Here is a 22610-nt window from a genome sequence, read left to right as displayed (position 1 = left end):
AGTGCTTGTTTAAATTCCAGAACTGCCACTTTCCCATGTGAATGTGCCAAGTAGCTTAACTTCTTTTTGCCTCAGTTCCCCTTCATATAAAACAGTGATGCGAACATGCCTACCTGGGGTAAGAATGAAAGACACAATAATGTAAAGCTCACAGTGGGTACATATTAGCTCTCAAAAGTATTCTCATTATAGTAAATTATTGTCACTTTCATTTAATAATTTTATATTACAAATTGACTGCCAGTGATTTTAAAAAGAATCAAAAGACCCAACAATTGAGCTGTCTGTCTTCTGTGGTGGAGATATAAAGCATTCTTCCTTATAATGAGAACATAATTTTCAAGGAATCCTATTGGGAAGCAAAAAGCCTTTTTAGTGGTTGGCATTCCTCCTATCCTCTTGGCATGAGTGTACCAAGGAAAAGCAGAAACAGGTGAATGAATACCTTAGATATTTGCCTACATAACATTTAGTGCTCATGTTGGTTTTCTAAAGGGGTAAGAAAAAATTTTGAAGTGAATAGCTTTTATTGTTATTTGCAAATACAGTAGAAGCATTTTATGTTTAAATTTTCAATTAGACCCTTAAAGAGTTTCATTTTAATAACATTTATGGTCTGATTATTAAGGTGATACATTGCACAGCAATTGGAAATTCAGAAAAATATAAGGAAGAGAATTAAAACCCTGCCTAATCACAATGGCCTGGATGTTAACATTGTGGCATATTTCAGTATATTTTATTACATTAAGTATATTTTAAATATATTTAAATTTTAATTTGATGGGCTGGGGATGTGGCTCAAGCGGTAGCGTGCTCACCTGGCATGCTTGGGGCACTGGGTTAGATCCTCAACACCACATAAAAATAAAATCAAGATGTTGTGTCCACCGAAAAACTAAAAAATAAATATTAAAAAATTTTCTCTCTCTCCTTAAAAAAATAATAATTTGACATCACACACTTTTTACATATAGCTTGTATTTTTCATTTACTAACTATCAGTAAATGTCCTTTTATAATATGATTTTTAAAATAAATATATGGCTTTCTACTGTATGTGTATTTACTGATTTAAATCCATTATGTACTATGGATCAGTTTTTCACCATGGTGAACATCCGTGGGGTTGAATCTATTTATGACATAGTATATTTCTTCTGTAAGCAGTGCCTTATCACTTGGGATCATTCTTTTCATTATTTTCCAATGTTACTTTTTTTAATTTTCTATTTCTTTACTTAGTAGTGAGGGTAATCCTACTTATCCACTGTTTTGGACTCTTACATATTGGTCAGAATATTGGTCTTTTCTTGCAATGGACAGGTATTGTCCCTTTGTCAGTTGTCACAGTGATTTCCTTGTTCTTGTTTTCTAATCATGGCCAGTTTAAAGACTTTCTATTGGACAAATGGCTAACAGTATTAGAGAAACATGTCTATTCCCTAGCAAATCAGTGCCTTATGTTTTTCTCATATTTTCCTCAGTCATCTCTGTGTAAATGTTTCATATAATTTAGAGATTATTGGATTGAAAGTATACGTAGAATTTTGTATTCTGACTTATTTAGGAGTCATGCCTCATTCTGAAAAAGCGCTGCCTAAGGAATGCAGTACAGTTCAAAAACCCACTCCCAACGAGCTTGGATGTGCTTAAAATAAGCCACAACATATATCTGCTTGGTCTTGCTGCTTTTCCTAATGCTCTGCTGAAATTTGAAATGATAAAGACTATAAGGAATATTATCTGTTAAAGAATTGAATTGATCAACAAGATACCCTCTAGATTTTTATAACCTCATTGGTACATGCTCTGCATGAATGCCTATATTGTCCTCCCATTTAAGGCCCTCCCTTCTGCTTTGCCTTGTCCACTGTGATCCTGAGAGAGGGAAATTCTAGGGGACATCTCTTTTGACCTCTTCCTTTTTCCTGTCTCCTTGGAAGCTGCTTCTAGAGGCATTCTTGGAAACTCTGCTTTCCTGCCTTTGTTCCGCCTCTACTGAGTCCCAGCATGTGGTCAGGGCTGCCAGGTACTTCTTTCCAACCCGTTGGCCACACCCAAGAAAATCAGTAATGTGCCTTCTTTATGGGTCTGGCATTCAAACTTTTACACCACAACATTTAAGTACCCTTATGTGTTAGGCCATAGAGCCACGAAAATGAATAAGACAGAAATTATGACCCAAAAGAGGCAGGTACCCTTGAGAGATTTGTATAAGTAAGCAAGCAGTGGCAACTTCAGGTACAAACACTTCAATGCTCTTTTTATAGTGTTTTAAGAAGGAAGTGGGGCAGGAGAAATAAGAGGCCTTCAGAACTACACCTGCCTTCTGCATTTTACTAAGAGGGCAGAAAGACTGTCAATGGGGTCTTGCTTATTGATGTGGTACAGTGACCAAGGACAGAAGCTTGGAATTGTTCAGATCTGGGATCAGAACTGGGAAATGCCATAGTAGATTCTTAGGAAAGTGACTTGAGCCTGTTTGGGTTTCAGTTTCCTCATCTGAACAGTGGGGATAGTACCTCCTTATGGGCTTTGGTGATGGGTAAACAAGAGAATAATCATGGTACCAGTTGCAGGAATAGTGCTCACTACCTGCCAGTTTTATGTTGTCCCATGCATGAAAGCAGCCTCCAGTAGATCATTAATACCGAATAAATGAAGTGTTCTGGCTGCCCCCAACGTCAGAAAAGAACTGAGAAGGAAAAGTTCTTCTCAGAAGCCCTGTCTAAGCCCCTGTGCTGGTGAGAAGTGTTGCCAGGGTGTGGTCTCTGAAGGTGGGTGGGGCCAGAATGAACAAACTCCTCCAGGCTCTGGGCAATACAAAAGTGAAGGTGAACTTGCCTTACACAGGCAGCAAGCCTTTCCTCGTCCCCTACAGGATGGACCCAGCAGCTTATGCTGAGCTATTGAAAGAATCTGGCAACCAGGTTCTTAAGAATGGGAACTTCTCTTTGGCCATCAGAAAGTACGATGAAGCCATCCAGATTCTCCTGCAGTTATACCAATGGGGGTAAGTATTTGGATTTTATATCCACTTAAAAAAAATAAATGAATACTCTGTTGTTTATGTTTTCTTCTCATTTCTTACTGCACCATCTTGTTTCTGTTTCCTTTCTCCCTCACTTCCTATACATTGTCAGCACAGAAATTGAATGAGAATGTTAGTGGAAAAAGGGAAACAGAAACTGAAACACAGAGGGCTGTTGATAAACATAACAAGAGCTTCTACTTCTGTCTGGTTAAGGGATCGCACTTTCTGGGACAGCTGAAGTCCCCTCTTTCTTTCATCTTCTTGATGTTCTTGCCCTTTACCCCTGACCACAGGGGCACACCTTCCAGGCACCAAGGCTTACTCTTGCTTTCCTTGCCCCTTCAGCTTTAGGAGACCTGTTCTCAAACACTATAGTCATGACAGGATGAGAAATTATTGAGGACCCCAAACAGCCTTTGTTTATGTAGGTTATAGCCATCTGTTAATCCAAATTAAAACTTAAAACTGAGAAAGATTTAAAATATGTAATTTTTAATTTATTAAAAATACCCCAAGTCTATTATGTTTTTACAAAAAATACCTACGTTTTTCAAAACAAAAGTTTTGTGAGAAGAGTGGCACATTTTTGCAAGTTTCCTTAGCATTTACCTTAGTAAAAGATAGTTTGTTTCTTTACCTGTTTCTGCATTCATTTTGTTTTGATATTACATTATGTAGCCTCAAGAAAATTCCTTGTATGCTGTGAGAGACTAAGTGTGAAAAAGGTTCATAGTGTTTTAGTATTATTGTTCTGTTATTTCCTGATGTTGCTGTAACAAATTACCATGAACTTAGTAGTTTAAAACAATACATATTTTTCTTTTACATTTCTGAAGGTCAGAAGTGTGAAATGAATTTTGTGGGGCTAAAATCAAAGTTTTATCAGGGTGGCTGCTTTGTGGGACTCAGAGGAGAATCCACTTTCTTGCCTTTATAGTGTCTATCTGTATTCCTTGGTTTTTGTCCCCTTCCATTATCAAAGCTCATTGTTCCAATCTCTGTGCCCATCATCATAGTGCCTTCTCCTTTCCTGTAGTAGTGTCTCACTTTGTCTCCCACTCCTAAAGATCCTTGTTATTGTATCATAGTCTAAGATTATCTTCCTTCTCAAGATCCATACATTTGTCATAACTGCAAAATCCTTTTTGCTGTAAAAGGTTATATTTGGGAGCCATTGTTTGGCCTACTATGATGGTGAAAATATTTTGATCTTGTGAACCATCTGAAATGAAATGGTCTTATGACCCTCAGAGATTTGGAGATCATTTTGGGGGAAATGGCTGTAATAGAGGGAGCAGAAGTTGGCATCTGTGGGGTATACACAGTCTAAACATGTCCTGTGAATTAAATTACTGAAACATAGCTCTCACCTCCTTTTTCTATCATCCCTGGTGTCTGAACTCTAAATGAACTTGAGTTGAGTGTGATTGATTTATGCCTGTAGCTTCTCTTGTTCTGTTTTAGCCTGGTATATAGATCAGGACTGTGTAAGACTGGGCCTAGAACTCCTCATTTAGTATAAAACATTCAAATTTCCTAATGAGGTACTGTTGCAGAGTGGTTTTGATGGTACACTGATTCCACACTGTTTGTGCTTAGATCTTAGCTCCTTCACTACTTTTGTGACCACTAATTGGGACTTCTGCCTCAGTCCTCACATGCTGCTGAACCTTCCTGACACTATGCCCTTGCCTACTTCCGGCTGCTTGCTTTCCTGCCTTTGTTAGCAAACAGAGGGATTAGGTGTGTGTGATTTTCTGAGTGAGTCCTCTCAGGAGAATGGGACCCAGGGAAGCAAGCTGGGGCAGGTTAGAGCTCCAAGCAGGGATGGTACTTTCAGGGTGGATTCAGCCTGATTGCACTGGAAGTTCTGGAGCATGAATTCTACCATAGAGCTGGTTCCACTTTCAAACCAGAGGGCTAAACTTTTCATTGCCGTGTCAGTCATTGTAGGCTGTCCAGCCTCTGGGGGTTGTCCTAGGGAGTGGACTGCCATAATAAAATACTGTAGACTGGGTGGCTTAAACAAAGCGAATTTATTTCTCATAGTTTTGTAGGCTGGACATTCAAGGTGCTAGATGATTTGGTTCCCCTATGAAGGCTCTCTTCCTGGCTTATATGTAGCTGCCTTCTTCCTGTGTCCTTACATGGCAGATAGAGAAGAGAGCGAGTATGCTCTCTAGTGTCTCTTCTTACAGGGGCACTAGTCTTGTTATGAGGGCCCCACCCTCATTACCTCATCTAAACATAATTACCTCCCAAAGGCCGTATCTCTAAAACTGTAACAGTAAGGGATTAGGGCTTCAACATATGAATTGTGGGGGGCATAATTCAGTCTGTAGCATGGTGTAACTTCCTGGGGAGAGGGCAGCTTTTGTTAGTCAGAGGGTAGGTCACTGGAGAAGGGAGTTCTGAGAGCCCCTAGATGGAGCCAACAGTTGCTGCAGCTGGAAATGGTTACACATGTCTGGAAAAGTCACCATGGTATCACGTTTGTGGTCATGGGTACCCTGATAACACCTGCTACCTGCTTTGCCAGTCCCTGCCTTCTGAGTCTTATCCCTTCATCTGAAGGAACTCATAGGCAGTGAAATAAGCCAGATACACAGAAAACCAAGGGTGGGGACAGTAATAGAGGTGATTTTTACTTTATTTTTGTTTGTATTACCTAACTTTTCTACAGTGATTTGTATTGTTTCACAATTAAAATATTAAATACAAAAGTTGTAAGTCTTGCTTTTCTCCTTTGTGTGTTTTACATTTCAGTGGCACTTGGGCTTGTCTTGACACTGTAGTATATTTTGTATCTTACTTCTTCCAACCTGGTTTCAGTTCTAACCTTGCTACTGTACTACCAATAGACTCAGGCAAGAGGGGCTCCCTGCTGTGCTTTAGAGGGTCCCCCTTTGGCCATCCTCCAGCTGTGACCCTTCCTACAGGCAGGAGTCTGTGGGGTTGGGGCTTCACTCACCCAGAGCCCTTGCCTCCCCTTTGTCCACACTGATTAGCAGGACCCTGGAGTTCCCTGCCCATAGACCCTGCTCCCAGGGCCTGCAGGAGTCTTTAATCTGCAGCCTATGGTATGGTCATATGTTCTGCAAGATCCTTCCTGTGTATCACTGCATCCATTCAGCACCAGCATCTGTGTGGAGTGGTTCCTGTAAAGGCCCAGTGGGAACTCCCCTCCTTAGCACCAGTCACCATTTTTATAACATCTTCTCCAACAATCTCTGAAAAATAAAAAGATTTGTGGAGATCAGTGGGAGATGGAACTAAGGTAATGAGAATATTTGCCATTAGAAGGTGGGAGCAGAGAACTTGGAAGTGAGGAAGAACAAATTTGTACATTGTAAATGCTCTAGGCTTTCTAGGGGGCTACAGAGGACAGATCTGATGGGTATAATTGAGACATTTCCTGCTGGAACCCTCTTCCTGATGCCAGGGTGGCCTTCAAGGATTGTTTTCCATGTTTGCTTTATTGACCACCATTTTGTTCTTTCTCACAGGGTCCCCCCGAGGGACTTGGCTGTGCTGCTGTGCAACAAGTCCAATGCATTTTACAGTCTTGGGAAATGGAACGAGGCTTTTCTTGCTGCCAAGGAGTGTCTTCAGTGGGATCCAACCTATGTGAAGGTATGGGTTGGTGGCAGCTTTGGGTGGTGGCTGCTGCCCTCTTCCTCTTAACCTGCCTCTTTTTCTCCTGTCTTTTTTTTTTTTTTTTTTTTAAGCATAGAAAGCTAGTTTTATTTAAAGGATAGAACAGAAAGAGACTTCTCTGAAGAGAAGGGGCCCCAGAGCTGGGTGTCTGAGAAGTGGGAGTATCCTGCCCCTTTTAAACATTTTAGATTTCCTTTGTTCTCATGCTCTCTCCTCCCTCCTTTCTTTGTAAAATGTAGATGCTAGATGTGCTTCTCCTGAAATTTTCTTTGTACTTAAGACAGCGGCCCATAGGGCAGGTGAGCATTACCTGGAAAAGAGTAAAACCAGTGTTAGCAAATAATTCACTTTTTTGGGACAGTGGAGCTTGGCCTCCTGGCATCTGGAGGAGAGTGAGATTTTGGAGGAGCTCATATTATTCTTATATAGTTATACCAATACTCCTAATCTGTTCATGTTTTTTGCTGTTTATAAGTTTCATTATAGCCAGGCTTTCTTTCAGATGTAAGCTGGGTAGATGACATGATGCCAGTTCTTCAGAGAGAATTTCTTAGTGTAGAAATCAGCTCCTTGAGGAGAAATCATGGAAGTTTGAGAGGCTGCATTTCAATTAAAATGCCCTAAGTGTCCACTTTTTTTGGGGGGGAGGGGCTTGTTGTTACAGTGCTGGGGATTGAACTCAGAGCCTCATGCATGCTAGGCAAGTACCCTACCACTGGACTGCATTCCCAGCCCTAGTGCCCACTCATCAAGGCAGGTACACAGGTTCTTGATGCCTCAAGGCAGACAAAAGGAGCAGAGGACACCATCCCAGCCATTTAGTATTTCACATTCAAGTTGGCAAGAGGAATTCTGGTGCAAATAAAATAACAGGATTTAAATCAAATAGCAATTCTGGAGCTATCTGAAGCAAATGACAATTAAGTGTCAACTTAGTGGTCTAGACAGTTTTTAGAGAGGCTCCACAATAAAGTGGGAAAAGCCTAGGCCTTTCTGTCTCATGTTCTACAGTGTTCTGGTTTCAGCAGATTGGCTGAATTACACTTCTCTCAGCCTTAATTTCTTCCACTGCAAACTGAGATAATGCTTATGTGTTGCTTCAAGGATTAAGGAGACAGTAACCAAAGTTGTTAGCACTTAGTAAGTAAGAGTTATTGTTATATCCTTAGTGGCATTTGTGTATGATTGCTGGAAGTAGACTGAAGTGAAAAGGGGTGGGGAGGCTAGGCCTAGTGATTACTACCACCCTGAGAGAGGAGTGTGGATATTTTACATTGTAAGTAGGCACTGACCCCTAAGCCTCTCTTTTGGAGAATGAATACTTCTTTTTTTCCCTGCAGTTCCAGGGTTCATACCTATGGTCTAATGCATGCCTGGAAAGCACTCTGTACCACTGAGCCACACCCCCAGCTGGAGGGTGGATATTTTGAAAGTCACTAATTTTAAATGGGGCTAGGGTGTGGCCCAGTGGTAGAGTGCTGGCGTAGCATGCATGAGGCACTGGGTTCGATCCTCAGCACCACATAAAAATAAAACAAAGATATAATGCCCACCTAAAACTAAAAAATGAATATTTAATAAAAAAATTTCTTAAAAAAAATGAGAGTGCAGGTCTGGGCTTGTGGCTCAGTGGTAATGTACTTGCCTCACATGTGAGAGCACTGAGTTCAATCCTCAGCACCACATAAAAATAAATGAATAAATAAAGATATTGTGTCCATCTACAACTAAAAATAAAAAATAAAAAAATGGGAGTACATTCCTGAGAAACTCTTCCCAAAAGCATTTCAGGATTGTCTCATTTTCTAAGCAGGACAGGGTAAGGAGTAGTTGATGTTTGTCTGCATCTCAGAAGTTGTGACTGTGGCCCAAGGGGCAAGAGGTGCTAAATGATACTCCAGGCTTCTTCTTTGAGTGGCCAAACTTATAACTCTTGACAGCACAGCCACCAGGGCCACTCCTCCCTTCTTATGCAGGGATTCTGTGTGTCATTGTCCTCTGCTCCCCATTTCCATTGTTCTCTATAGGAGAGGAAAAAATTTTTCTCCTCTGCCTATTTTTGGTACAATAGTTGGGCCCCTATAAACAACACTGATAAGAAACAGTTTATCAGAAGGAAAGCGTACAAATTTATTTTTGATGCTGATTTTTGTGTGACATGAGGACCTTTATAGAAAAGAAGTAAAAACCCCAAACAACGGGATAGGCTGAAAATGTATATGTAATTTTCAACAAAGTAATAAATTGTGTAGATATGGAAAGACAAAGGAAAAGAACTTTTAGGGCTGTGACCTGTGGGAAGGTTGATATATTGAGAAACAAATGGAAGGTAAGGACAATCTTAGCAAGGTTTGTGCAGGTCCATCTTGGAACCAACTTTCTTTCTTTCTCATGATCATACAACTTTTCTGGTAAAACATTTCTTAGGAGTTTTTGCATTTAGTCAATTAAACTCTGGGAAGGCTTCTTTTTGCATCTGCTGAATCTTAAATTCCTTCAGTTTAAAATAGTCTATATGCCAAGGTGGCATATTCAGATTCCCTTCATCTCTCTTCAAAATAAAAAATGAAATTTAAATCTGAGAGTCAAAGAAATGGAAGAATCTGTACCAGCTTGCCTGGTTGGGGTATAATACAAACAACAAACACATTTTTTTTCTTCTCTCTTTCTCTCTCTCTCTCTCTTTTTTTGACTGTTAACCTGAGGTCCTTAAACTCTCTTTTTTCTTTCTTTTTGGTACCAGAGATTTAACCCAGGGGTGCTTAACCACTGAGCCACATCCCGAGCCCTTTTTTATATCTTATTTAAAGACAGGGCCATGCTAAATTGCTGAGATTGGCTTTGAACTTGTAATCCTCCTGCCTTAGCTTCCAAGTTGCTGGGATTACAGATGTGCACCACCATGCCTGGCTAAACTTTAAAATGAAGATTAAAACAAATAAAAAACAATCAGAGATTTGGTGTTAGTTGAAATTTTTAAGTGCTTTCCCTTTTATGAACCTAGTTTGTGAACACTTAGTGTATTATCTTAGAAAGTTGTATTGATAGATCCTGATACTGATTTGGATGATCAAAATGGTGAAGGCAATGTCATTCCTAATTTAGAGTCTTTCAATTAGTATGTAGGCAAAACTAGACTTTTTTAAAAATTAATCTTTATAGAAATCAAAATTTTTGCCCTCTTATATATATTGCTTATAACACAGAGCACAGTAAACCTCAATGCTGGCCATTACAATTTTTTTTTCTTAAATACCTAGTAGAGATTGTGTTTATTTTGATTGAAAGAATCAGGAAACAATTTCTGTGTTTACATGAAAATCTCATTCTTTTCCTGAATACCAGTCATGGGATTTTTTTCATTCCTTTTGCCCAGACTGTGATTAGAAGTATGAATAATAAGCCACACATATAATTGGAACCAGGCCTACTTCCTTCTCTCTGTGTCACATGTTAGATGCTGTGTACATTATAGAGTCGAACTGTGATTATGTATTCGTTTGGCAGTTACAACATGATAGAAAGAATGTGGCACAGAATATAATGTGGAAACCCTGTAACCTGTGCTTGTTAGAAACCTGTGTCTGCCTGGAAATGAGGCTTCTGAGTTGATTCTCCCATATCACCAGTCTTGCCTTTCCTTTCAGCAGCAGGTTAGAGGAGATGGGGACATTATAATTTTGCTCTTTTTTCCTGCTCCAGGGATACTACCGAGCTGGTTATTCCTTGCTGCGATTGCTCCAGCCTTATGAAGCAGCCCGCATGTTTTTCGAGGGTCTGCGACTTCTGCAAAGTGGCCAAGATCAAGCACAGATTGCTGATTTCCTTGTTGGTGTCTTCACCACCATGAGCAGTAAGTCACACTGGGGGAAATTAACTTTAAAAAAAAAAAATCACTGCTGGGGTTGGGATTGTGGCTCAGCGGTAGAGCGCTCGCCTAGCACGAGTGGGACCTGGGTTCGATTCTCAGCACCACATAAAAATAAAGACATTGTGTTGTGTCCATCTACCAAAAAAAAAAAAATCATTATTTTATTTGAGAGCCTTGTGGTGAGATAATTCCATGTTGTTTCTTCATGGCCGAAGTATGTAATTTGAATGAAACTGGTTTGCGCATTAGAAAGCATTTTGGAAGCTTTGCTGGCTCATGCTTATGTAAAAACAAGGAAGTACTAATGTACAAATGACTTCAGGCTTTTGAAGTTTTTTTCAGACCCTATAAGTTTTCTGTATTGCTATTTATAGTGATTTTCTCTCTCTCTCTCTCTCTCTCTCTATGTGTGTGTGTGTGTGTGTGTGTGTGTGATTTCCTTGTTTTTATAGACATGAGCCAACAAACCTTCCGGTATATATCATTTGTCTTATGTGATTTTTGCATGTATTTCTCTAATCTGTTAAGAAAATACTCTTATTTGCTATGAAAATAACCTGGAAGGCTGATGGATGGTCCTGGGAAAGCTCCCTGCCTGGTACAGTAGTGCTTTCAGCAGAGGACCCACCCACTCAATCTAGGAGGGACTCCTAGGGGAACCTTCTGAATCTCTGCATTAGATCACCACTCTGATGACCTGGCCTGTGAGATGCCTTGGTCAGTGTGTAGTTTAGGCAAAACCAGAAGCCTGTAAGCACAATGAGATGGTGTACTATCAAGTCCTGCCAATATCCGGGTCTTTGTTTTGAAGTATTGTATTTGATCAAATTTAAATTGCACTGATTTAAGATGTGTCATTAATTTATGGTTTGCCAGTTGTAGACATGTCCCTATTTCATAGCATAGAATGTGAAAAAAAGTACATATTAGAGTTACTGAGAAATGGTCTTTGGCTTTCAGAAGTGGGAAATCACTAATAGTTGAGTCAACTGTTATCAATTCAACTCTTCCCATTGTTATTATGGGAAAGCAAATTATATGATCTGTTTGTGGAACCCTGTGAATTTTGACTAGGTTGGCCCAGAGGGGTTAGCACGGTTGCAGTGGGAAGGCTTAGAGGCAGGCACAGCCATGGTCCTCAGACAGAGAAATGCAAGGTCTCCAGACAGGTGTGGGTGAGGCACAGCTCTCCAGTACCCGATTTGCTCACAGTGGCCTCTTTCTGTTAAAAAAAAATTAATGTTTTATTAGTGAATTATAGTTATACATAATAGTGGGTTCATTTTTGACAAATTCATTCATGCATGAAATATAATTTGTTCCATTTCAATCCCCAGTACTTCCATTTTCCCTCCATTCCTCTGTCCCTTATTCCCCATCCTCTACTCTACTGGTCTTTCTTCTATTTCTTTATTGTTTTTTTAATTGGTGCTTTATTGATATTCATAAAGGTGGAATTCACTGTGGTATATTCATATGTGTACATGGCATAGTTTGGTCAGTTTCGTTCCATAGTTCCTCCCCTTGTCCCCACCCCCAATCTCCTTCCTCTACTCCACTAATCCCCCTTCCATCTTCATGGGATTCATTCCCTTTTATTTTTTCTTCTTTAACTTCTGCATAGGAGAAAGCATTCGACCCTTGACTTCTAAGTCTGACTTATTTCACTTAGCATGATGTTCTCCAGTTCTGTTTATTTACCAGCAAATGCCATAATTTTATTCTTATTTATGCAAAATGGCCTCTTTTTCCACCTAATCTAGTGGCTTGGCCCATTCTCTGAACTTCCCCACTGTCTTTTCTTTATCTTTTAAAAGCCGTTGTCCTGTCAGAAGCCAGGCAACAGTTATGGGAATTCAAACAACTGCTTTTTGGTGACTGTACCTTAAGATAACCTGAGTGATTTCCGTTCTGCCCATCCTGAAGGGGCAGTTAACAGGATTTCTTAGGGCAATAAATACATCTGATACTTTTTTACCAAAGTACTTCATTTTGGAGGGTATGGTCCAAATTTTGAAATTTTGAGAAATATATTTATGGAAATTTTATAACCTTTCATATAGTGTTTGTTTGTTTAAATGTTTATTTATGCCTTGAACTTAATAACCCCAGAAGAGGTGCCATGTTATTCTGGCACTTGGCCTGTCCCTTTGGTCATTCTCATCCTAGAGTTTGAGAGAGGTGATGCAGAGGATCATGAAATGCTTTAGGTTGATGGGACACTAGGTTAGAAGAAGGTGTAGTGACTAGAAGAATTGGTAGATCTCAGCTTCAGTCTTGGTTTTTGTCATGACCAGCTAAACTATATGCCATGAAACCTGTCTTCAGTGATCATAGTTTCAATCTGTTAGATAACAATAATATTTGTCACATTTTTCTTAAGGGAATTGAGTTTTGTAACTTCCCTTGAGCTTCCATTTCCTCCTCTGTAAGTGCAGAAAATAGACACTGCCTTAGTGGTTTGTTTGAGAGATTAAATATAAGCATTTATCACTGGGCCCTGCAAATAGAAAGGCTAAGTAGATGTTAGCCCACATTATGCCTCCTGACTCTTTGGAGATTAATTTTATGGGTAAATGTAAAATGATTGCCACTTCAGTCAATTATAAAGGACTTTATACTTTGAAATGCCTTTCTTTTTAAGATTTTTAATTACCATTTGTCTGTGTGTGGTCTACATTAACATTTCTAAACTATGGAACTTTTTTTCAGGTGACTCCATTGTTTTGCAGAGCTTTTTGCCCTGCTTTGATCATATTTTCACTACTGGATTTTCAACAGAAGTGTGGCAATCTGTAATAGAAAAGTTGGCAAAGAAAGGATTATGGCATGTAAGTAAAAGGAACTGGCTCTCTTATGGGGAAAGTATACTTTTTTATATTTATTTTTTAGTTGTAGTTGGACACAATGCCTTTTATTTATTTATTTATTTATTTTTTATGTGGTGCTGAGGATCAAACCCAGGGCCTTGCACATGCTAGGCAAGCGGTCTACCGCTGAGCCACCACCGCAGCCTTGGAAAGTATGTTTTTGATGAAATTATTTCTTTCTTTTCACACTGAGGGATTGTGAAGTATTATTTGTTTATCTTGATGTCAGTAGCTTTTTAATTGAAATAGTGTTAAAGATAGAAAGTTATTGAGAAATCTTAATCAACCAATTTCTCTCTCTTCTTTTTAAGATAGTAAAAATACTTAATCTGTGGCAATCTGGCCTCTTGATCTGTGTCTTCAATGTTATCAAAGAGATGTAAAGTTTGAATGCTAATGGTAATGTGAGATGAGGACAATGAACATTGTACATTCATTTTCATAATTCCTTGTTGTGCTTCAGCTATTCTGGGCCCCAGAGGACCTGTGTGCTGATCAGAGGGTTTCTGAATAATTTTTAAGTGTCTGCAAAAACCAGGGAATAGCTGCTAAATGAGGGTGTAGGTATCCGTGAATCCTAATCCTCCACTTGCTGCTTTGGTTTGATTACTTCCCCTTTGAGCCTCATTTCCTAATTTGTAAGTTGCAACATACAAACTTTTTCTTTAAAGTTTTTTTTTAGAATTAAGAAATAATGGACTAGAGTATCTAATAATAACATTAGCTAATACTTATTGAAGTCTTCTGATGTGCTAGGCACTGAGCTAGGAAGTTCTGTGATACCTGATATATGCTAAGTGCCCAGCGAATAGTAGTTTTCCTTGATGATGGGTTGTAAGTGCTCATGAGAATAAGGTAGCCAAAGCTGGGAGATTGATTAGGAAGGGGCTGTTAGGTTTTCTAAAGTTGGGCATTCCAGAAAGTTCACCAGAATCAAGGGAAAACTGTTAAGGACTCTAGGTCTAGGCAAGTTAGATGACTTTAGAATAGATAAATTCAGTTTTTGGCAAGGTCATGAATTCCAGTAGAAATCTAATGAAAACTATGGGGCTCTCTTTGCATTCGCAGATAATTGTACATATAGTTTCATGGGTTCATGGGAAACTCCATTAAGTTTAGCCATGGTCTCTTGAAGCTTACTTCCGTATTAAAAGTTTTTAGGAGGGCAGGCAGCAAGGATCAAGAAAGCAGACTAAACTCTTGGAGATCAAGAAATCAGAAATCCAGGACCCTGTTATGACATTTTGGATCTTCTCTCTTTGGTTAAAAAGGGTGGACTCAGATCTATCAATAAGGATCTTTCCAGCTTTATTTTTAGAAAGTTCTGAAATTCTGTGATTCTACTACTAAGGTAAATCTCTAGGAGGTCTTAGTCTTCATTAGCAGAAATGCTAATTTATACAGACTTAGGAAGGAGCTGGGTTCTCTCTTCCCAGTGTGAGGTAGACATGAATAAAATTCCATGGCCTAGGTGGATGTGAAAGAATGGGATCCAGGCAGCTTCTAATAGATTATCATTCCATGCAAACAATAAACATCAGGAATACAGCCCAAGTAGTAGGTTGTGTTAGTTTTTTGTCACTGTGACCAAAATACCCAGCAAGAACAACTTAGAAGAGGAAAAGTTTATTGTGGGTTCACAGTTTCAGAGGTTCAGTTCATGGTTGACAGGCTCCATTGCTCTGGGTCCAAGATGAGGCAGACATCATTGTAGAAAGGTATGGTGTAAGAAAGCTGCTCAGCTCATGGCAGCCAGGAAGCAGAGAGGGAGGACAAGGTGCCAGGGGGCGGGGGAACAAAAACCCAAAGTTATGCTCCCAGTGACATTCTTTCTACACCCTACTTGCCTAGAGTTACCACCCAGTACAGTAGTTCATTCAAATTATTAATCCATCAAATGGATTAACCCACCAATTAGTTTGCATCTCTTATCATCTGATCATTTTACCTCCAAATAGGCCTTCATCATCTCACACATGAGCTTTTGGAGGATACCTCATGTTCAAACCAGAGCACAGTTCTGACATTTTGGCTGCAGTGGGGCCTGGTAATTCTCAATTACTGGAAACAGGCATCTCGTAAAAGCCAGACCAGCAATCAGGACTGTCAAAGGCCTAGATGTATCATCTTGAGTGTGGGCACGTGCTTATTTAAGTGACACCAAACTGAAAGAAGTTAGGAGAAAGATGAGGCCATAGTACCAATTTCTGAAGTCCTAAGTCTTTTGACAAGAGTATACATGAGGGAGGTTGGAATTGAGAGTGAGTCATACCAGAGCCTGGAGTTATTCATCCTGTTGGCATACCTGGATGATCTCATTAGGGGCGTTTCAGAGTATGCCTGACCTTGGAAAATTTGCTTAAATTCTCTGAAGTTAGGTTTCATGATTTTACATAAGGTCATGGTTGAACAACTGACCTTCTGGCATGGGTGGGTGGGGGGGAGGGAGGGAGAGAGAGAGAGAGAGAGAGAGAGAGAGAGAGAGAGAGAGAGAGAGAGAGAAACCTGATTTGTAGTATTTGCCAATTTCCATAGTGTAAATACTCTCATCACAGCCAAGATAGGAAGAGATGTGCATAATCAGCTCACTAGTTGGTTCTACCATACCACACAAATAGGGTCTAATGGGCCCCAAATACCTGGGGCTTATGAAACACTGGTATGTTAAAGAATTGATCAGGATGTAATATTTCTGAAGGATTCAAGTCTTCTGGTCATACTTTAAGAACTTGGCAGGGAATTACTTTTTTACCCTGCTGTCACTATACTGTCTGTGTGCAATGCTGTGTGACACGGGCTGCTCCTGTCCTCAGCAGGCATTGAGGAAGTATGGAGAGAATTTAGTCTTCAGCAAGAACAGGAAGACATTGATTCTCAATACTTAGGCTGAAAAACTTGGTAGGTAGCTTAGCAATAGCAAAAAAAGGACAGAGCTAGAGCATGTTTTTTTGTTTGTTTGTTTAAGGCTTAAAATAATCTTTATGCTCTGATAACCTATGTGAAGAACATTATTACTCCAACCTTTTCTTTTTTCCCCCCTCCTATCAGTCATTTCTACTGTTGTCAGCAAAAAAAGACAGACTACCAGAAAATATTCATGTCCCTGAGTTGTCACTGAAAAGTCTCTTTGAGGTAAGGTGACTTCTTGAAACTTATGGTTTCAATTCAGGCCACTTCAGCCTTGTATTTGGGACTTCCCTTTCAGCTGCCTCACCACAAATTTGTTATTTATAATAATCTTAAACTTGGACTACAGCAAATCCAGGTTTTATTAATTCCAAACTTTATGGGCAAAGGAATTTTAAATTACATATTTTTGTGTTAGCTTTTTGTTGCTGTGACAAAATACCTGAGATTAACAATTTAAAAGGAGGAAAGATTTATTTTGGCTCATGGTTTCAGTCCATGGTCATCTGGCAGTACGGCTTTAGGACCTGTGGTAAGGTAGAACATCATGGTGGGGAGCACAAGGTAGAACAAAGATGCTCACCTCATGGCGGCTGAAAAGCAGAGAGAAAGGGGACGGGGCCCCAGTCCCAATATCTCCTTCAAAGGCATGCCCCTTATGATCTGCTTCTTCAACTAGGCTCTACCTCCTGAAGTTTCCACCACATCTTTGTAGTGCCACCATCTGGGGACCAAGCTTTTTGGCACATGAGCCTTTGCTGGACATTCCAAATCCAAACCATAACAATATAGTTGTATTTAATTTCCATAATTCTTATGATTATTCTTCTGTGTGTGTGTCTGAATGTTTTCCAGAAATATGTCTTCATTGGACTTTATGAGAAAATGGAACAGGTGCCCAAGTTAGTCCAGTGGCTCATCTCCATTGGTGCAAGTATTGAGACGATAGGACCATATCCTCTTCATGCGCTCATGCGACTCTGTATCCAAGCAAGTGAGTGTTCTCCTAGTTACACCCTCCAAGCTGCCCTCCAGCTCTTAGACCTTGGTCTCTGCTGAGCTCAAAATAAAATCAGAATTTAACCAGTTGAATGGAGACTATCCAAATGATTTAAAATTTCAAATGAATTAAAGGAGCAGCACAATGGTGTCATTTTCATTTCTCCTGGGACCTAGTAGCTATAAGAGATTTAAATTGAAAGGATTCTGTGATCCTGGACAGATCTGGCAACAGGGTGAATCCCTAGGACCTAAGGAAAGGACTTGGAACAGACAGATGCTTCTGGGCAGCACTCTGGGGAGAGCTGTGATTTTCCCTGCTGGCAAAGGCAGTTTTGATGGTCCTCTCCCCTCCACATTTATTTTGTCTGTAGCCCAGAGGGTCTGCTGCTGTGTTGTGGAACTTCAGCTATGAGATCCTAAGGGAAACATGGTTATTATTGATACAGAAGGGTTCTGTTCTTTTAGAAGACTGCTATTTTTGTAAAAAAAAATTTTGTAAGCTTCACCATCTGGTTATAAGATTTAAATTTAAAAATATTTTTATTCTATCATTGACACATACACTCACTCACACTTTAGACAGAAGCGTGTTTTTCTTTGCCAGACATACCGGGCATCAATATTGAACATTTGCCCAAACCATTTTAGAGCCAAAAGGTGTCAAGAAAACAAGTTCCCATCTACTTGTCTCCACAGGAATGGGAGTGGTTGGGATGGCCAGAAGTTTGAGGCCTTAGACCCCATCTTTGTTTTTGACAAATTTTTGTCTTGCCATATCTATTTCATAAGTGCCCCTGGGTTCAATCCCCAGTACAAAAAAAAAAAAAAAAAAAAAAAAGGCAGTTGAATCCAATGTTCTCAGTTTCAAATTAGGTAACTGGAATGCAGAAAAGTGTTTCCCTGGTTAATTATCCTAGTTATAATGTCATTTCTCTCCACTAGTCTACTCTTTAAGTAAGCTCCTGCTGTTATAGGCAGAATTGGTAAAATGAAGTCTTTAAGTTTATCCCTGATTGGTTTCTTAGAGGACAACTCTAACATGGTGCAAATGGTATCCACAGAGTTGACAGAGGTATGTGGCTTTCCTAGATCTCAGGAGCTACAAAGAAGGAATCTAGGAAAACACTTAAAATCTATTTCCTGTTGATAATGATGGAGTAGGGCAATCTAATCAGAGATCCTAACTTGATAACTGAAATGGAGGCTAGTGGTGCCCTTTCCATATTCTCTTTACAACAATGCCTGTCCCCACCTGCTGTCTTTGTTGGCATATAACAACTCACAGTTGCTTCTTTGGCCAGGAGCTTTTTACTCCTAGGCATCCCTTCCCAGGGAGGTTCTCCCTCAACCTTGCCTTCTTTCTTGGGGACATTCTGTTCCTTTTTGACTGATTGAGTAGGGAATACAAAGGTCAGCCCAGGCCTTGAGGGTAGGTCAGAGCTGTAGTACAATTCATGCCCTAGAACTGCTGGAGAGATCAGGCTGGAGCCAACTGCAGCCAATGCCATTTCCTTGCTTAGCTCCTTCCCTAACCCTGTCCTGCTGTCTTTCTCCTGAGATCTCTGTCTTTTCCTTGATAAATCACGTGTATAAAAATCTCGACTTTCCCTCAATAAATCACATGTATAAAAATCCCTGTTTCAGGCTTTTAGGGAATCTGACCTGAGCTTAAAATGAATAACTTTCTGTAATTCATCTTTTCCATTTACACATTCCTGTGTCTCCCCACACCTGTTTCTGGTGAGTGGAAACGTGTTGGATTTACCATTTATTACCTTAGTGTGGCACACATTGATTTGCTTTGCTGATTTTATGTAAGTAAAAAATAACATCTATAACCAATTTTAATTCCCTCTAGGGGAAAACCAGCTTTTCAGGTGGTTAATGGACCACAAGCCTGAGTGGAAAGGCCGCATTAACCAGAAGGATGAGGATGGCTGCACTGTCCTGCACGTTGTCGCTGCCCACTCCCCAGGATACCTCATCAAGCGTAAGTGTGGGCTGTGCTGGAGGGGTGGTGTGGGCCTGGTAGTTTTAGGCTTAGAAAACCCACATAACTCACCACCACCTTTTCTCTTCCCACCTTGTGGCAGCCTCATAGGGCTAATCTTTCCCTTGAATTCAGCATGATTGGGATAATAGACTGTATGTAAAAAGAGGGTGGGGTGAGGGGGAAGAATTGCTGGGATCACTTATTTTTTGGCTTTAAGTGGCTTCTGCAAGCTTGAATGACCCAAGAACATGGGCTTTGGCTGTGTTTGTCCCCCTCCTCCTCACACTGCATGTTACAAGTTGCTTTGTTTTATGCCAGATTTGTGTTAGCTGCAGAGTTTAACTCTGAGCCAGACAATAGATGTGTCTTGCCTTCCTGGAACTTAGAATTTAACACAGGAACTATATGTAGCCTTCCATACTTACTGGGGCCAGGCAGGCCACATGGAAGAAAGGCTGGTACACATAGGGAAAAACTGGTTCTTTGGACATGGACTTACTTAGTTTTGTGAAACAAGAAGATGTTCACTCCCATAGAGCTCTCTGATGGCACCCATTTTCCCTGAAACTCTCAAGCTTCTCTGTCTTTGTTTTCTGTTTTGGATGGAGGATACAATTTTTTCCATAAAGGTAATGGGCTCTCAGACTCAGTGGAAGGGAGGTGACAGGGAGTTATGGGGAGCTTGTGTCTGCTGCCGTTGCAGCCTGAAGCTGATCATGGGCACCAGGTTGGGCTGTCATCTTGTAATGGCACGAAACATTGGGAATGTGAATTGAAAAAAACAAAACTGTGATATCTCATGATTTTCAAATGGCTGATCAGAATTAAACATACCTGTGGAGCAGACATAGCCTAAATGACTCCTTTTGGTGGCCTCTAGTTTGGTGGGTCCTCAGAAATTGCAGCAGGTCTCAAAAATTCTCTTTTAATCAGGTCTCCAGAGGAGCTGGTGAGTCTTGTTTTTCTAATGTGGTTCCCCACTGAACTGGGACCCAGGAACCTATATGTGGGACAACAGAGAAAGAGTGTCCTTTGGATTTCTTTTTTTTTTTTGTGGTTCTGGGGATTGAACCCAGGGCTTTATGCATACAAGGCAAGCACTTTACCAACTGAGATATACCTCCAGCCCCTATGGATTTTTTTTGAGATTTATTAAAATATAATTCATGATTATATAATTCACCTGTTTAATGTGTACAATGTAATGCTTTTTAGTAAATTTGCAGAGTTGTGCAGCCATCATCACAGTAAATTTTAGAACATTTTTGTTATCTCCCAAAGAAACTCCATATCCATTAGCAGTCATTCCCTACTTCCCCTACCCCTCCAGTCCTAGGCAACCACTAATCTAATCTACTTTCTGTCTCTATGGATTTGCCTTTTCTAGAAATTTCATGTCAGTGTAATTGTATAATACGTAGATTTTGGGGACTGGCTTTTTTCTACTAGCATATTTTCAAGGTTCATCCATATTATAGCATGAATCAGTAGTACATCATTCCTTTTTTTTTGTCCACGGAGCTACATTGTTTTTAATATGTTTTTTTATAATGTTATTAATTAGCTTGCATTATTTTTGGACAGTTGGCTCTTGTGAACTATGAATGGTATGTACTGGCTCCAGCATGTGCTAAAGCTAATATTAACCTATTTATAGTTAAATTCTATGCCACCAATCACTATGCTGTTCTTACATATTTCAGCCCTGCAAATCATCAAGAAAAAACATTTCAAGTAAGGACTTTGCAAAGAAACATACCTCTAGGTTTCCTATTATCCATGTAGCTTGACTAACATTTGGGTATTTTATAGATGTGTCATGACTTTAGTGCTAAATTGGCAAGCATTCTAGTTTTAGTAAATGTTAGCACAAAAGGACTGGGCCGGATGCAAACTTCATCATATCAGCAAAAGCCTTTATTCAGGAATAAGTCATGCCTCTGATGGACCCACTTTCCTGGTGGAAAATGAGCCACTGGCCAAAGGGGGAGCTTATGCTTATGCAGGTTACACTGAAAGGTGACTTTAATTAATGAGTGTGTCAGTTTGGGCACTCAGGAATTTGAGATCTGTTCTTACTGGGGCAAGATGGGGGTCTGGGGTCAGTGGTCAATATCTGGGATTTGTCTTTACTGGGCCAGATGGAGGGTCTGGGGTCAGCAGTCAGTATCTGGAAAAGGATTTTTTTGGGGGAAGGATTAATGCTTTGGCCTCTTCTTAGAGACTGTCATTCCAGACTTGATGGATATCTCCTTCCTGGAGTCTGTCTTGTCACTGGGAAAGAATGTATTGGGAAAGGATCAATATATTACCTTCTCCTTCATCCCCTCTCCTCAGGCCACACTATTTTGGGGTTTGTCATTTTCCATATCCAATAATCAGCACTGTCTAATGCAAATATAATATATATTATATAAGAGGGACTTTATTAGATTGGCTTACATTATCAGAGGATGAAAAGTAAGTGGATAGCCAGAGAAATCAGTAATTTATCAGTCCAAGAAACTGGAAGCTTTAGAACAAGAGAGGGGCCAATGATATAGACCCTGTCTAAGGCCAAAGACCCCAAAACCCCATGGAGAGCCATTGGTGCAAGTCTGTATTGAAAGGCTGAGGAGCCTGGACTCTGATGTCTGTGGGTGACAGCATCAGAGAAACACACACACTCTAAAACGGAAAGTTTGAACAAGAGCTGGTTTCCCCTTCTTCTGCTCTTTTGTTTCATCTGAGCCCTCAGCTATTATTTATTTATTTATTTAGTGGTACTGGGTATTGTACCTAGGGATTTGTACATATGAGGCAAGGACTCTACCAACTGAGCTATATCCCCAGCCCTTAGCTTATTTGATGGTGCTGCCTACATGTGGGGCAGGTCTTCTTCACTGCGTTCACTGACACATACACCAATCTTTTCTGGAAACACCCTCATGAACACACCCAGAAATATGCTTTACTAGTTCTCTAGGCATGTCTTAATCTTCTCAAGTTGACAACCAAAATTAACTATCACAATCTGTACATAAGAACATGCATTATTTGTTTTTCTCTGATTGCATTTTTTTACTTAAGATAATGTCCTTCAGATCTATCCCTGTTGCTGAAAATTATAGAATTTCATTCTTTTTGTGACTGAATAATAGTCCATTGTGTGTGTATCCATTTTATTTATTCATTCTTCTGTGGATGGAAACTTAGGTTTATTCCATACTTTGCTTATTGTGAAAAATGCTGTAGTAAGCATGGTGGTGCAAATGTCTCTTTGACATACTGATT

At 40.0% G+C, this 22610-nt stretch overlaps 1 protein-coding gene across 5 annotated transcripts in view; it reads left to right on the top strand.

Annotated features, from left to right (window-relative positions):
- Nucleotides 1–2370: 2370 nt before the first annotated feature.
- Trank1 (tetratricopeptide repeat and ankyrin repeat containing 1) overlaps nt 2371–22610 on the top strand; it is an 85727-nt gene continuing 65487 nt past the window's right edge. For 2 of the 5 annotated variants that reach the window (XM_046436975.2, XM_046436972.2), the window contains exons 1-7: nt 2372–3016; nt 6544–6670; nt 10397–10547; nt 13278–13396; nt 16484–16567; nt 17198–17336; nt 19203–19334. In XM_046436975.2, coding sequence (XP_046292931.1) covers nt 2796–3016; nt 6544–6670; nt 10397–10547; nt 13278–13396; nt 16484–16567; nt 17198–17336; nt 19203–19334 — 973 coding nt within the window. In that variant the 5' untranslated portion in view covers nt 2372–2795. Of the gene's footprint in view, nt 3017–6543; nt 6671–10396; nt 10548–13277; nt 13397–16483; nt 16568–17197; nt 17337–19202; nt 19335–22610 lie in introns of all 5 variants that reach the window. The other 3 variants (XM_046436976.2, XM_046436973.2, XM_046436974.2) reach the window with 2 other exon arrangements.

This window comes from Marmota monax, unplaced genomic scaffold (assembly GCF_021218885.2).
Source record: "Marmota monax isolate L192 unplaced genomic scaffold, Marmota_monax_Labrador192_F-V1.1 WCK01_AAM20220418_F8-fsc00021, whole genome shotgun sequence".
Taxonomy (NCBI): domain Eukaryota; kingdom Metazoa; phylum Chordata; class Mammalia; order Rodentia; family Sciuridae; genus Marmota; species Marmota monax.
Note: the sequence above shows the minus strand (reverse complement) of the source record. Positions and strands in the feature narration are given on the sequence as shown.